At 32.8% G+C, this 17,625-nt stretch overlaps 1 protein-coding gene across 1 annotated transcript; it reads left to right on the top strand.

Moving 5' to 3' along the window:
- The first annotated feature begins 5,407 nt into the window (after positions 1–5,407).
- On the top strand, positions 5,408–8,958 carry LOC126725480 (mitochondrial arginine transporter BAC2-like). Its single transcript, XM_050430242.1, has 2 exons — positions 5,408–6,442; positions 7,988–8,958. The coding sequence occupies exons 1-2, from the start codon at positions 6,206–6,208 to the stop codon at positions 8,678–8,680; spliced, it is 930 nt and encodes a 309-aa protein (XP_050286199.1). The 5' UTR covers positions 5,408–6,205; the 3' UTR covers positions 8,681–8,958.
- The last annotated feature ends 8,667 nt before the right edge of the window (positions 8,959–17,625 follow it).

The following is a 17,625-nucleotide window of genomic DNA, read 5'->3' as shown; positions in this document are numbered from 1 at the left end:
TCTAACAAGAAACTTAGAACCTAAAGACGAGGAGAAGAAGAGTACCTGGCTCTAGACGGAAGAAGACTCTAGACGCAGAGGAACTCCTAGACGAGGCTCTAGACGATGGATGTCAAGGAAGAAAATCTCTGGAATGAGGAGGGTTAAGGGAGGCATTCCACTATTTATAGGATGCTGACCTGGGTATTCGAAACGACCCAACCAATATGAAAGCGACACGTGGCATCTACCTCAGAAAAATAAATCGATGGGATCAGTCGCCAATAAAAAGAATGACACGTGGTGCAGTAATTATTAACCAATTATATATACGTCCATGGACGTCCAACCCTTTGGACGACTCACATGGACGAGGGGGCAACTGATGGTGTCACAAATCATCCAAGTCCATAACTCGTCCATATGTCTCGTCCAACGAAAGAAGCTACAGTAGGCGCAGAGAAAGTTCCAAGCGTTCTAGCAAACCTCGTCCATATATGGACGAGGAATACCTCATGGAATCTACACCATTTACGCAGAGCAAGCCTTCCAAGATGGTCTCGTCCATCTTTCACTAAAGATGGATGAGTTCATCGGGGAAGTCTCGTCCATCTTTACTAAGGATGGACGAGTTCACCGGCCCGTCCAACCCAGGTAACCTCCACAGCGGTTATGGAAGTTACCCCCAATTCTCCGGACTCCTCGACATTGGGAACGGTTACTAAACAGATAACCGTTCCACACACTCACTATATAAGGCTTCTTCGATGAAGGGTAAGGGAATTCAGACAATTTCATTTTGAGAGAATATTTATTCCTGACAGAGAGTTCAAAAGTAACTAACTTCATCATCGGAGGATTTTTGACCGGTCACCACCGGTCCCCTCTGATTCAGTGTTCTTTGTATTACAGAAGATAGCCCAAAGATCATCGCTCGAGTCTTGTCAACCCACTGATATCCAAGGAATCATCAGGTTGGTTCTTAAATAAAATCCTTAGATGGAGGGCTTTCAAATGACTCCAATTTTAGCAATTGATCTTCAGTCCTCAAATCTTAAAATAACAAAACTTTACCAAATCAATCTCCCTCATCTTGCTCATCTAGCCTTCAGGCACACACACATGTAGAACATATACATATGCAAAGGGTAAACACTAAAAAGAGAAGTCAGTAACAACTAAATCGAATAACTTTGATTTGTTTGTAAAAAAGAAAAGAAAAGAATTTAATTTTACCATTTTATCAATGATCACCATTGGGTCAGTTGGTGAGTCACCCAAAAAACAAATCAACAGAAGTTCTATAGTTTATGTTCAATGGTCTCATTTGTGCTATGTCTATCTGGAGTGTGTTTATTGAACTTTCTTCATTCCATTCCCACCATAAATTAGACATGGAATGGGGCCTACCCCACCTAAATGATTGTTGTTTCAAAGATGAAACGTTCCCACCAATCCAATAGTGCTTGTTTATTCTTATAAAAAAAAAAAAATTAGTGCTTGTTTATGGTCGGTTGGGCCTACAATTATCAGGCTCGGCTCAGCTCTACCACTAAGGCCATTTAGGTAATTGCCTTAGGCCCCAAATATAAAAAGGTTCCATAATTTTGATCATATATATCATACTTTTATATATAGTAACTCAAAATAAAATGTATTTCACATTTATCACTTTTTTGCGGAGGGAAAGTTGTCAACATCTTATTAAAAAGGGAAAACCCTATTGTTTTTCTTTCTTGCTTTGTCTCTCTAGAAGTATCTCTTTTCAAAAAGTCACCATCAAACCCATTCTTTTTCCCTTTTACCCCTAAGGTAAATAAGTTTAATTTATTCTTTATATCTTATTTTTATATATAATCGAAGTGAAAATTTGTACTATTAATTTGATTTTAAGTTAACCCATCTTTACTTTACTTGTGAAGTTTGAGATTATTGTTGATTCTAATGTTAAGTGAAGCTATACTAGTATTTTGATAAACTGGGTTTATTGTTTCACACTTTAAAAGTTATTTTATTTTAGTTATATTATAATTTTATAGTATAGGTGTCATTTCTTTAAAATGCCTGCTAAAAAAAAACTTTACATTTGAGCATGAAAAACTTCAAAGAAAAAAAGGAGAAATGTGAAAAAATATTATTAACAATTCATGTTATATTTGTATGTAGAATTATTTATTTATTTATTATAAAATCTTATTTAAAATTGATTGGCACAAGAGTTAATTAACCATATTATCAATTGAATAAAAAAACTTAATTACTAATTTTGTATCTCAAAAAGTAATAAAAATAGTTTTAAATGAAAAAATAATAATAGCAAAAGTTAAATAAATACTATGAAATTTAAATATAAGAAAATATCCCTATTTAAATTGCCATTTTAGACCCCACGGAGCATTGAGCCAACCCTAACCATTATGTTCAATTTAATCAACGCCAAAAGCCTCTTCATAAACCCTATACTAATCATCATAGGAAAAAGGGAAATATACATTTAAAGGGAAATCTTTGGTACAAAATAATAAGTTCATCATTACAAGTAGTGTATAGGTGTGAACAATTCTGTAGTTTTTCAATAGATTTATCTAAGACTCAAATCACTCCACTCTCAAATATTAAATTTTTTAATAAATTATTTTTTTTTAAAAGTGTATAGATTATAGAATATGAACCTAATCAAATCAAAAGAAGTGGGGGCAAAAATAATGTTTGTTTGTTTTATCTATGTACTATTCTTTCAGATAGATTAGTGCATCATCATTTAATATATATATATATATATATATATATAAAGTGTACAGTATAAATAACCCCAAAAAGCTAACATAATTAATTGGGATTGGAATCATTCCTCATAAAACAAAACTCATTGGTTCAAACCCTCTATTCCTCCCTAATTCGCTCATAAACTTAGTACCTTCCTCAAACTCCGAAGTGAAAGGGGAGTAGGAGTTTATGGAGAATTTACAGTAAGCATATTTGCATTTTCTTATTATTTTACGGGATAAATTGTGACTGCCTCTCGTCCAAAAAAAACTGTACAGTAAAAGTTGTTATACTAAAATTATGACAAAATTGCCTTATGTCCTTTTCATCCAAATTATATAGCCTTATGCTTCCCTTCCCAAACTAATTAGGAAAATATCCCTATTTTGAAACTCAACTTTCTCAAAATCGAGTTAAGTCTTATAGTGACGACATTTTTAAGGATTTATAGTGGCGTTTTGTAACTCGAGCTCCATGAAATCGAGTTACAAAACGCCACTATAGGTCCTCAAAATCGAGTTACAAAATATGAGTATTTCCTTGATTAGTTTGAAAATGAGAAATAAGATTATATAATTAAAGTGAAAAGAGCATAAAACCATTTTGTCCCTAAAATTATTGTGGGTGATTCTTTTAAAAATGGTTGATTAATGAACGTTCTAACGGCACACATCAACGGCCGGAACTGTAATAATTTTACTAGGAAAGTTAAAAATCATTCACGGGGAGAAGCTTTTCATGATGCAGTGTTTCTCTTCTCTCCACGTGACTATATTGATGTGGAACACTCTGAATGGCCAAGTCAAAGTAGGTGGGCGAAATTTAGATTACGGGCCCAATGCAAACTCTAGAGCAAAAAAGAGGTGATGTCACTCCTGTTTAAAGAAACGTGTAATTTGTATCTTTTTGTAACTGCGCCCACTCACTATACCAATAATGACACAATCTGTACCGTCCTATCGTGCCTCCACTGACCATTGTCTCTCCAACCCACATTGATATAATGACGAGAACAACTTTGCTTAAGAACTCTATTATTTTGGAGGAAGTTTGGTGATCTAGTAAGACCATAACAAACACATGTTGCGTTCAGTAACTTAATTCTATTGGTCCTATTAATAGATAAAATATTTAGAAGTGGTGGTTTCTCATAATAATCCTATTAAGAATGAACTTAGGATCAAACAAAAATTTGATTGATAAGAGTGATGACACAAGTTAGGGTGTCTTGAATATTCTTAAGATAAATTTTTATTTATCCATGCCATTCCTTTTCAATTCTCTTTCCATTCTTATAATCATTGCTTTTGTTAAGGGTTGTTCCAATCCACTGGTTAGAGAGACTTTAAAAGAGTACCACCTGAATTGGGAAAAAAGTAACAAAAACTAAACTAGTAAATAAATGTCATTTAGATTGAGAGTTTCAAGATGTCCCTATAAAAGAAAAAGAAAAAAAAATCAATTATTTTATAAGACTCAATCTATATGCACATGTTAACAAGACTCATTAATCATATGATGTTAACAAGACTCATTAATTATATGGTATTGATTGATGGATGCCTTTGGACATTTTATACGAAAGCATTGATTGGGTCTCATATATATTGGAAAATAGAAAACTATTGCTTAGAAGTATAATTTTTTTTTTTTTTTTTTTGGGACTAAAATTGACATTGACTATACATAAAAAGTAGCTTGACTGCATAAAATTTCCTATAATCAACCAAAATCCTTACAAAAAAAAAAAAAAGTATACTTTTAAATTGATTTGAAGAAATTTTATTCCAACTTATTATGTGGCTGTTAAAAATACAATTCATATGAAATTTTAGTTGCATAACCTTTTTAATGAATATTATGAGATTTTTTTATTACTAATATATGTAAATAATTTTATAAACTATTACCTATGGAGTTGAAAAAGATTTTCTCTTAATAAGTTTGAATGAAAATTGTGTCCATATCCTTAAAACCATTTGATAAGCGGACTTTGTTATATTACATATTATCAAAATTTATTCCAAAAGAAAAAAGAGAGACTAAAATAAGAAGAGATTTTCAAATATTTTACTTGAGTGTAGTGTGCCATCATCATAGCAGTTTTCCTCCAAACAAATGATCAATCTGTCAAGCATGTGCATATTCAGATATTCTCTTGCATCACTTTCCATATCCTCTTGCCTCAATCAGTGTAGTGTAGTGTGCCATCATCATAAAAAGGTGTTTTGTTTTTCTGATTCATAAAAATAAAAAATAAAAAAAGATGGTTAACACTACACTAGGCCTAAAGCACCCGCACAAAAAAATAAAAAATACTTTGTCCATGACGTTGAGGCATTCATTAACCAGTACTATTTGCATCAAAATTTATACCAAAACAAAAAAAAAAAAAAAAAAAAAAAAGAAATGTGCCATCATCGTTGTTTTCCTCTTAGCAAATGATCAATCAGTCAATCAAACGGGTATGTGCATGTTCTCTTGCATCCCTTTCCACGTTGAAAACGACCTGTGGATTTGGTGGATCTAATTTCATGGAAGAAAAAAAAGGTGTTTTGTTTTTAATTCAAGAAAATGAGAAAGGAGGATTAACACCACAAAGTTAAAACTGCACTAGGCTTAAAGCACCAACACGACAAGGGGTGGCCAACGTTTACAGTATTTAGTGGTCCACTTGTCACCCTCCCATTTCACCTAAGAAGTTGGCTGCTTCTTTTCCCCAGAGAAGAGAACGCAACATTGCCAACACAACAACGACAACAATAAGAGCACCCGATGGGATGTGTTTTGTTTTAGTTCTCCATTTGTTGAAACCAAAAAGCCTTACTTGCCAAAAAAAAACAGAGAGAGAGAGAGAGATTGACCAAACACATTACCTTGTGGCCGAGAGAGTTTTAGGCTTGGCCTTTGGGTGTTTTTTGTGCGTTCTCTCTTTTTGAGTAACTTTGTTGTCTATGTTCTCTTTCTTTCTCTCTCTCTTTGCTATAAAAGGATTGAGAAAGAAGAGAAATAGAAAGGAGTTGGAGTATATTCTATTTTGGGATTTGGAATTTGAGAAAGATTAGTTTATGGGATTCTGCTATTTTTTTTGCAGTTGAATAAGTTAGAAAGGTTTTGGTAAGCAGAGGGAAGTACCAAACCAATACCAAAAATAAAGCTTTTCTGTATTTTGATAGGATAGGACCAGATAAGGTAATTTCTAGGATTTTTAGCAATTGGGTATGTCTTGAATTGCAATCCTTTTAAAGAAAAAGAGATTGTTACACAAACACTGATTACAAAGTTTGGTCCATACAAAGAAAAGGGATTACAAGAATAGATTTCTTGGGCTTGTGCAACATATAAAGAAGGCAAAAGGAGAAGTGGGTTATTGTTTTAACTGAGATTTCAAACGTAAAAGGTGTTTCTTTGTTGAATAAAATCACTTTGGTCATCTACTGAGAAAAATAAAAAGGGTACAATGGATTTCTGGCCAGAGTTTCTTGCAAACAGTTGGGGTAGAGAATTTGTGGCTGGTGGCTTTGGAGGTATTGCTGGTATAATCTCTGGTTATCCGCTTGACACTCTCCGAGTCCGGCAACAGCAGTCTTCGAAAGCCGGTTCGGCCATCAGCATCCTGCGCAATGTGATGGCCACAGAAGGCCCTTCTGCTCTCTACAGAGGCATGGCTGCACCGTTAGCTTCTGTCACCTTTCAGGTCATATTTTTACTCTGTTTATATATTCCAATTTTTTTAATTTTGATCACAAAGTTTGTATGATCTTGCATGTCATGATATCTTAGATTTCATTGGTAATCATATCACATGGAGGATTGCTTATAGTCAGTTTGATTTGAGGTGTTAGAAATCTTATTAGATCTAGACATTGAAGTTTCCCCAACCAAGTATAGCTTATCAATCTTGTTTGACTCTAAGGATTTCTTGGATTTTAATTTTGGTTTTGGGTGTTATTTGGAACTAATTTTTACTAATATTATTTTATTCAATTTAAATATTTACTGCTGTGCTGGCAAAATCTTAGCCCTTGGGGATCTTGGATTTTGGAATATGCTTGAACAATTAGAAGTGAAATTCATTTTATTACCAGTTGCATCACTATTAGGAATCAGGAATCAGGAATCAGGAATCAGGCTGGAAAAAACAGAACTCCTTATCGTATTTGATAATTCTGCAGATAGCTCACTAATATCAACCATGTGATATAAGTGGTCCTTCCATTCAAAATTTTGGTCCATGGTAAAACAAAAGACAAAAGAATTCCTTGGAGGATAGTGATTATTTGAATTTCCTCACCTTTGGTCCACATGATGGGGGATTCTTAGTTTAAGGTGGTATCTCTTTTGGCGTCGGCATATGGGTGAACTTTCTGTGTCAAATTTTTGGGGCTTAACAAGGAATAGGACATCCTTTTTCTATCCCCTATAAGCGCCCATGACGGAAATAAAGAAGAAACGCCTTCCAACAAAGGTTTTAGCTTAACATGAATGTCTTTATACTGTCAGAAGCATAACATAAAATAAAAATCCTTGCATCAATTTAATAGATAAATTAAGTTTTGGCCTCCTTGAGAATTGTTCATTTCTATCCTTGTGTGAGCCCAACTCATAGGGAAAAATTATCTTATTGTCAACTACATGTAACATCTCTTCCACATTATGTGGGCCCCATTCACCTAGAGACCCACACAAAGTGAGAGAGATATGCAGGTAACTGACGCATGAGATACCGCCTCCCGAATAGGACCTTTGCTGAGCACCTTTTTAACAAAGCATAATGCTTTTTGCATGCTTAATAGCTGTTACTTATTGTACAGTCCATACATGGTTCACTACGTAGGAAAGTATAATTTACTTACCATGTCATTGAAGACCAAATCATGACACTAATTGTAAGAGTAAGTCATGAATACAGTCATAGGTATTGTTCACCTAGTACAATGCAAATATTCAATGATGGTGCTTGCTTTAATAATACCAGATAGTGTGAATGTATAGAGTTTTAAATCAAAATTTGATACAGCATGCATTTTAATCTTGGATACTACCAAAAAGAAAAAATGGAGTCATTCTTGGTTTTCAAATGTAAGTCTCTAGGCATGTGGCTTTTAGGTCAGTGTGTTAGTGTAAATGTATGTATTTACAATATAAATTTGGGTTCCTTGTGATGGATTTTGGTTTTGCAAAACTGATATAACAATTCTTGGCACTGACGTAAGTCATATTGACAATTTGTACATTGCAGAATGCCATGGTTTTCCAGATCTATGCTGTCCTCTCTCGAGCATTTGACTCATCTGTTTCAGCTAAGGATCCTCCTTCCTACCAAGGTGTTGCTCTAGGAGGATTTGGTACTGGTGCTGTTCAGAGCCTAATTCTCACTCCAGTAGAACTAGTAAAAATCCGGCTTCAATTGCAGAACAATAGCTACACAAAACTACATCAGGCAGATCCTTACAAAGGACCTGTGAGTGTTGTGAAAAACATATTCAAAACAGAAGGTTTAAAGGGAATGTACCGAGGTTTAACCATAACATTACTAAGGGATGCACCTGCTCATGGCTTCTACTTCTACACATATGAGTATATGAGGGAGCAGCTTCACCCTGGCTGTAGAAAGAGTGGCCAAGAAAGCCTCAACACAATGTTAGTAGCAGGAGGGCTAGCAGGAGTTGCCAGCTGGGTTTCCTGCTACCCCTTAGATGTTGTAAAGACCAGACTACAGGCACAATCACTCTCATCTCTACAGCAATATACTGGCATTGTTGATTGCTTCCGCAGGATTGTCAAAGACGAAGGATATCACGTGCTTTGGCGAGGATTAGGAACTGCTGTTGCTAGGGCGTTTGTGGTGAATGGGGCTATATTCTCTTCTTATGAGATAGCTCTGAGGTGCCTATTCAACAATGGAAGCATTCAAACGGAGAATGCAATTTAGGAAGTACTTTCCAGCAAAGATGCTCAACTTATGGCAGTTGAACTCTCTCTGGTAATATTTCTTTTGGCAAAGGCCATTACAACAATGTAAATCTTGTATGATAGATATATCATCATTGTTGAAGCAATGCTTTATGTATTTTTAAGAGATAACCAACATTTAAACTGAAAAATTGCAATGTAGAATAAATGGATGTGCTTCAGTAAAGCAAAGCATCTAGGCAATGAAAGACTAGACAGAAGGAAAGTTCTTTTTAACCAACTAGACATTTCAAATGACTATCTGTGTTTGCTTTAATTACATAACCTATTAGTTATGAAATTTGAATAGAGTTTTAATTACATATTGGTATTGTTATGGTGCCCAACAGCCATAACAACTCAACCAACCCACTTATACAGATTCAAAAGTATGAGAAGTTCAGAACCGTGCAAATAATCACACACCCAGTTGCATCCGGAATACTGCATGCACTGGATGTCACAATCCTTTTGCATATGGTGCAAAACCAGGCAGCCTTGCAATGCTTGATTTGTGCAAAACCATGTCATTATCAATATTATTGTCTTTTCATTACCAACCACACATTCCATTCATCTCAAGAATCAGCAAATGATGACCCCACCAAACAGATCTTCATGTGTCGACAGCAAGCTGTGTCTTCCCTTACTCTCATGAATGCCTCTTCAAAGTGATGCACTCAAAAACAAATATCTCCCATTGAGTTGGCATCCAATGTAAGATACCCAACAATTTTCAACACAATTTTCATAACAGATGAGTAGGCAGAATTTTATTAGCTCTCATCTGGCCACTACTGACATCATTTTATCATCAACCATTAACAATTTGTCATCTCAACAGTTGTGAAAAAATATATAAAATTTTTTGGCTCTGGACTCATCATGATGCTTATTAATGCACTCATTCATGTCATCAAGAATCACACTGTTGCTAATACTCAATTCAGCTTCCAAGATATACAATTCCTCAAAATGCCTAGTACAGACCCTTTACGTTACTGGAATTGAGGCCATCTGCTCGATTAATTACCTCAATAATATACAGGTTGACATGCACATCTTGCACTCAGATGACTGCTGGTACATCAAGAGAAGAGCATGCTTTAGATTCTTCAGCAATCTTATAGCGTGTTTTGAATTGGTAACTTCAAGAATGACTCCCACTCAAAGTACATGGACTATTACCACCTTAATGAAGATTTGGTTCTTCGTGAAGCACATAAATGGATTTGCTATTGAAGATTAGGAACAATGTCGTCATTAGCCATGCCACTAGCTTTGTGAATTTGTTTAAATGAAATGCTAATGTGGAAAGAATATCATTACTAATATGAAATATCTCACACTGGTGAAAAAATTTCACTTAAACCTTTACTCTCACTCTCTCTGCATCTTTCTCTGTTTGTCAGGAAAGCTTATAGATCCCATAGTTAATACTGAGATTACATTGTCCTATTTTGTTCATGAGATCAACTCTCTCTCTCTCTCTCTCTCATAAGTGAAAAAAAAAAGAACTTTTATCTTTATAAATTGGTGTTTGGTGGTTGATTTCATACTTTAGTATTTACATCTAATATTTCACATGCATTTTCACAATGGACACTGGGATGTCCACATTTTAATACATAAAAATGGAAGTGAAAAAAGGAGACATTAAAAAGTGGATATGTAAAAATCAAAACCCCATCCTTTTTGTTACCCATAGTACACAAAGATTTTCAAAATTTATTGGTTAAAATATAGTAAGCACTCCTGAGGTTTGCACTAATGTCAATTAAGTCCAAGACATTTTTGAAATAACTCATTTGGTCCCTAGACCATTTGCTAAATATGGTAATTTCATTTTCAAGAGCATATGGTTTAGTGACTAAATCAGTTATTTTTGAAGTCCTATAAATAAACAATTTTAGAAAAGTTTTGACAATATTTTTATGAGAAATATAAAGAACCGTCAAAACAATTAATTTTTTCTCTGCTGAAAGAAAATTTATTTAAAATAGTTTTTAAACCAATGCCTTCAGGAATCCATTTACATTTCCCAATTTTGAATCATAGCTAAAAAAACAAAAATGTTCTAGCCAATCTTTAGATTGAATTAGGCAGCCCTACCCACTTGCTTAAAGAGAGAGTAAGGATTAGATTAATTAGTAGTTATTCTGTGCAATTCTCAGCTACTAATACATTCAGTGACCTGAAGGTTTTGAATGTCATCCCTATCAAGGGTGGAGCCCCTCCCAAGTTTGCTCAAAGAACACAGTTGATTACAGACAATTACCAAGTGGTGTGACAGGTTTTTATATGTCACTGGATTATGAGTATTTAAAAATGAATCAGCAGTTTTCCTCCATTTTTTGTACCTTATTCTCTCAAAAAGTGAGATCTGTGATGCTGGACTAGTTATTTTCACTGATATGAACCTCATTCTTCTCAATTTAGGATGTTTATGTGGGTTGTTGTATATGTGCAACTCATTCTGCATAACATTCTGTCAAGTCCAGATTCTGTGAATCTATTTTTTGCTATACAGATTGTTACAAACCTTAGCAAGTAGTTATTCTAGACTAAGGCTTAAATGAAGTGCATGCTATTGCTTTTTAAGTTTAATGGTCTGGTTGCTTATCAAAAAAAAAAAAAAAAAGGTTAATGGTCTGACCAAAACAATTGAAGAGGACATTGATTAGACATTCAGAGTTAGGTGTTGTGCCAATTTGCTTTGTTGTTCAACGACTAGCTCTTGATGATAGGTCCAGATTTTCACATTATTATCAAATTGGGGCATTATAGATTTATAATTGGTAGGACTTTTAGGAAACCTGGCTTGTTATTTGTGTGTTATTACAAGGACACTTTCTTTGCATCAAAAAGCATGTTTTAGTCACTTTATTTAGTTGGTGAAAAGTAAAGTAGGTTCATTGTAACAAGACACCTAAAGTTTCTAGTGTAAAGGTTTTCTTGCTTTTATTTTGTATATCTAATTGCTTTTACTAATCGTTCTTTGAGGTAATTTGACATTCTCATCTTTCTATTGTGCCATGTTATTGACAGAGTTCTTTGATGTTGCAGCATATTGGGTAATGTGTATTGCAGATGAATCAGTTGGGCAACAAGTGCCCATGCCTTTTTGGAGTGCAACAAGGATGACTTCGTGTCAAGAAATGGTCCTGCATCCAAGAGTTTGGGTATATTCTGATTAAGATCACGACAAGGATGGATCCAGGATTTTAAGCTAGTGGGGACCGAAGTATAAAAAAAAAAATCATCCAAATAGGCATTTATATAGTATCAAAATATTATAAATATTCAAAATCGTTGTTTCTAAATATATTAAGATGCAATCATTTACTAACAAAGACAAACAAAAACAAAATAATTTCTTTTTTTTATACTAGGCTAGCTAGGATTTTTTTTTTTTTTTTTTTGAAGTTAGAGCATTCACATTGATGGTGTTAAAAATTTTAACCTTTAGCACCTCAAAAAGTTATTTTATCTATTTTACCACCTCACTTTACAATACATCCAAAATCAAATGTTCTATTTTTTTTATATATATAACTTCATTTAAAAGAATATAAAAAATTCATTAAAATAATAAAGGAAGTGAGAGAATTTGAGTTTTTTAATTGAAGGAAGAGATATAATCTTAATAAAATATTGTATTTTATTATTAACAACTTGCTACAATCAACTGGTATTTATACCAGTTTACTGTAGTTGTAAAAAATTTAGTTTTAGCTTCTCCAATAACAAATAATTATTTGGTTCTTGGTGGTAAATTTTTTTTTCCCCCTAAAATACAATCACCATTGTTAATATTTTTATTGTTTTTGTTAAGGTTTTTGGTTGGATAGTTGCTATTTGGATGAGGCTAATTAGGTTTATTGTGGAAAAAGGAAGTCTAAGGTTTTGGAAGGGGGCCTAACTACAAAAACTAAAAATATTATAACTAAAAAAAAAAATTGAACCTAGGGGGGGCCTAGGCCCCTTTGGGCCCCCACCTGGGTCCGTCCCTGGTTACATAAAGTAAGCAAGAAATTGTTAAATTGAAGTCCTTGTTGAGCAGTGAATTTGACATGAAAGATCTTGAAGCTTGGGATAGAAATTCACCATGATAAAGGAGCTAGTAATTATGGTTATCCCATAAAGGATATTTTAAGAGTGTGTTAGAGATGTTTAGCATACTTGATGAAAAACCTGTTTGTACACCGCTTACTACCTATTTCAAATTGTCTTCACAGTTACGTTCGAGTTCAAATGATGAGAAGTTTGAGTATATGTCTAAAGTGTCACATGCTAATGCAATTGGGTGTCTCATGTACTTGATGGATGAGCTCTAGTTAGGGTTTAGAGTTTATTTCTTTTGATAGTCTGCCTGTGAACGTTACTAATGTTTTTGAGGAATGTGAATGTACTCTAACAGGCTATGCCTTGAACCTCTTGTAGTTCCTTAGTTTGTTTAATGAATTGCCTTTTACCAATAAATATATATATTTCTCATGCAATCAGTGAGATCAATAGGTATACTGCAAATCCAAAAAGAGTATTAAATTGCAGTAAAGTGGATCTTCAAATAACATATAGGCTTTCATGACTATGACATTCTTTTAATCAGAGAACTTCTACAAAAGATATGGATGTCGATTGTTACCGTAACTTTTCTGGCCTCGATTTCCTAATAAGCCTCTATCTCGGACCTAGGACAACCTGGACTACAATGTTTCAAATTGCACTCAATTTGCTCTAACTAGATGGTCAAGCACAGAGTATAAAGCATAACCCTAGCTCAAAATCACTTTGATCGGGTTAAAGCGTAATTAACCTAGACAAGCTTTGAGGTAATGACTAATGAGAGATCCAATTGTTCGATTGGATTCGATCAACTACCATTGCAATGAGGGTGAAATTGCCTTTCCAACAATCGTTCATTGGCCACAATCGAATACAAGATGAGCAAGATATCGTGAAATAATAATAATAATAAATCAGTAAAGAAAATGTTTTTTTTTTTTTTTTTTTTTTTCTGGCTTTTTCGATACTCAACCAAAACTACCCAAACTTAGAATCATTGGAAAGTAGTCGACTTGACCTTTCCAACAAAACTAAGAATGCTCGAATCAGAGATCGAAAGGTCACCAACATGTACCAAAATGTGAGTCTGAAGTTTGGAAGTGAGCAGGCACTTAAAACAAAGGGAAAAAAGAAAAACTACTTTTTTTCAAAGCTTCTCCAGGATGATTTGCCTTTGGCTTTTTTTATTATTATTATTATTATTATTTATATTTTTAATATTAATAAAAGAGATAATGAATGACCATTAGTCCTCCACTAGACACATATTATTATTTATTTCTTTTTTCCATATTCCATTTCCATCATCCATTCACACTCTCTCTCCATTGGCCTTCCATTCAAGTCCTTCTCACTCTCTTGCTTTTTTATTTTTTTATTGACACATCACACCAAAAGCAAAGAATATGGAAATCTTCTCTATTTGTTACTCTTAGGGTGAGATAATTATTATTATTTGGTTAGAAAAATAGAAAAGTTGGAAGATAGAAAATGTGAGAGAATAGAAAAGTGAGAGAATAAAAAAAAAAAAAAAAAAAAAGGTTTTTCACCATGTGTATTTAGTTGAGAGGATAAAAAAGTGGAATGATAGAGAACTAATATAAATTTATTTTGCTTGGTTGAAAAAGAAAAAAAAAAAAAAAAAGATGATAGAAAAGATAGTTAATATAAATTTATCCTTATCTCACTATTAAGAAGTAATTTTTTTAATCATTATATAACTAATAAGAAGGGGAAAAAATGCAAAAAGGTTTTTTTTTTTTTTTTTTTTTTTTTAAGTGAAAAAAAAATGCAGTTGATGTGGCGTGAGTACTAAAAAATAGAAATTTAGTGAGTGGGTAGTTGAAGTAGAGAGATTGGGCATTCGAGTAAGAGTAATGCTAGTCCATAATATTTTTATAATAAATTTTAATTAAAAAATTGTAACTAATAGATTAAAAAGAAAAAATGTTGATGGTGAATTCAGATTAAATCAATAATAGTTAATCACCTATAATATATCGTGAAAATCTTATAGACATATTGTTAGGCTTTTAGAATTTTTTTTTTTTTTTTTCTCTTTCTCTCTCTCGCAAATCCTCATTTTTCCGTAATTTTCATTCCAAAGACATTTGATTTTGGTGGGCCAGGTAGAAAGAATTTGGAACCCACCAATTTTCTTTCAATTTTCTCCTGATTACCGAACAGTGGAAATACATGTTTTCTTCCCAACTTTCCTTTCCTTTTTTCTATCCACTTCCTTTCCACAAACAAAAACACGCTACCACCGAGCGCGTTGGTCAACTGGTAAAGGGTTGTCCTAGCTTAACCAAGGTCTCGTGTTCGAGCCTTGAGCATGCAGCTGCGTTAAAACTCGGTTGGGAGAGCTTTGCCGCCCTTGTGGTCCTACCCGGCTCGAATCCGGATTTAGTCGGAGCCCCTGTGGTTCCGGATACCGGGTGGTTTAACCAAAAAAAAAACAAAAACATGCTTATTATTTTCCTCGTATTCCCCTTTTCTTTTTTTCTTTTTTACCCGTGGCCCCCGCCAAATGGCTTCTTTGGTCTTCATTTTTGTTTTGTTCCTCTTCTCCTGAAAGCTGGCCGAATCTGATCTGATCTGATGGTACGTGTTAGGTCATACTTTTTTCATTTTTTCATTTTTCTTTTGGCTGAGTATGGTTGGATCATAATTTTTTCCTCTCTAGTTTTTGCATTTTCTTTTCTTGTTTATTATCTTAAAGTATACTAGTCTCATCACACGCTTTCCACACATGAAATAAGATTTATTATTATTATTTATTTTGAGTTTAATGTAATTTTTCAATTTAAATTTATTTATTATTAGTGAGGTTATATATGAAGAAATTTTTAAGAAACTAAAATTTAAGATTTGAAATTGAGTAAACTGCTGGATTTAGTGTGTACTAGTTTTTATGAAAAAATGTATCAAACGTGCGTAAGATATATTTAAATAAAGAGTGTGCTCATTTTTAAGAAAAAAGTTTCTATGGTAGTTTTTTTTTTTTTTTTTTTTTTTTTTTGAATTTTGTTGAATTACAATTTTAATCCCATTTTTTGTTTTTAAAAATAAGAATTATCTAATCAGATTAAGGGTATTTTTGACATTTTTTGAAACCATATCTCTCTCTCTCTCTCTCTCTTAGATGCTCATTACTTTCTCTCGATCTCTTCTATCAAAATATGACAGTCATAGATGCTCCTCCCTTTCTCTATAGATCTTGTTTGTTCTTGATTCTACTCACACAAGAACTCTCCATCTCTTCTTCTTTCTCTCCATGCACAAGTCTCTAACTTGGTTGGTCATCCACTGAAAAAGTATAATCATATTTAAAATTATATTACATGTGCATTAAAATTTATACCAACCGGGGGAGGTAAAAATCTCTTCTTCTTTCTCAAAATATATATTTAATTACAAATAAAATCATTTACGCTCTATTTATCTCAAAGTAAAATATTTTATTGAAAACATTTTTGTTTTATCATGTTTGGTTATTGGCAAATGTTTGTTTCATGGTAAAATGAAAAAAAAAATAATAAAGAAAAAAACCCTAATCTCACAATCAATCAAATCCAAATAACCACCACCAAATCAACAAAAACCAACACACCACCAATCTATTGACTACCCAAATCACCATCATATTAGCACAAACTCAACCACCACTACTCAACTGACCACTCAAACTCACAACACAACCACCATCACAAACACGGTAAAATATGAATATATTTTCCTAAAAATATTTTACATCGAAATAAATGGAGCATTAGTCATCATTTTTTCAAAGTAGAAAACAATCATATTTATAAATATATTACATACATACAAGACGGAGCCAAAACTCTGAGTTAGGGGAGGTGGTTTTACTGATGGCTGTGTGTAGCGGTTTTAACCTCTGATTCTGTTATTTAACTACTAAGATTTTTTTTTTTTTTTTTTGGTGGGTAAGAACAAAATTATTTTTTGTTTAGAATTTTTTAAAGGGCAAGGTTATTTATTTTGGATAAAATTAGTTAATTGAGCTTAATTTTGTTTTTAGTCTCACTGGTAATTTTTGTTGTTGAGCTTTTTTTTTGGACTTGTATATTTTGTTTTAGATTTTAAATCTATAAATTTTTTTATGGTCTCTAAAATGAGGAAAATGCTAGAACTACAATTTTTTTTTTTAAATTACTAACTAGTAAGTAAAAAAATTATGCGAGTGGTGTGCTCATATGCGAACCAATAAGATTTTACTATCAAAACGGTTTATAAAAATGTTATAAAAAAGTTTGTGAGTATAGCATTACTCTTAAAAGAATCAATAATATTGTTAAAGGGAAACAAAATGTAATTTTATAAAACAAAATTATTAAAATTAATACACACACACACACACACACACACATATATATATATATATATATACTTTAAAAAAAAATTAGGCAGGGCCATTGCCCTCCTAATCCAAGGGTAGTTCTGTCCTTGCATACTTACATGTGCATCAAAATTTATACCAAATTAAAAAAAAAATAAAAAAAAAATAAAAAAAAAAAGAGTAATATTTACACTAGAATATTATTCTCAAAATTTATCTCAAAAATCTATGCACAATATATATACATACAAGGAATAAAAATCAGTTGGTCATCCACTGTAAATATAAAATCATATTTATAGTTATATTTCATGACTTGTACATCAAAATTTATTTTTTATTTTTTTATTTTTTTCATGGGAAAAAAGACTAACATTAAGATAAGAATATATTCTCAAATGTTTTACTGCTAATATAATCACTTGGTCATCCACTGAAAAATAAAATCATATTTATAGCTACATTTCATGAGCATAAAAAGGAAAAATAAAATA

The sequence above is a fragment of the Quercus robur genome, chromosome 5, assembly GCF_932294415.1.
Source record: "Quercus robur chromosome 5, dhQueRobu3.1, whole genome shotgun sequence".
In the NCBI taxonomy this organism is placed as follows: domain Eukaryota; kingdom Viridiplantae; phylum Streptophyta; class Magnoliopsida; order Fagales; family Fagaceae; genus Quercus; species Quercus robur.
Note: the sequence above shows the minus strand (reverse complement) of the source record. Positions and strands in the feature narration are given on the sequence as shown.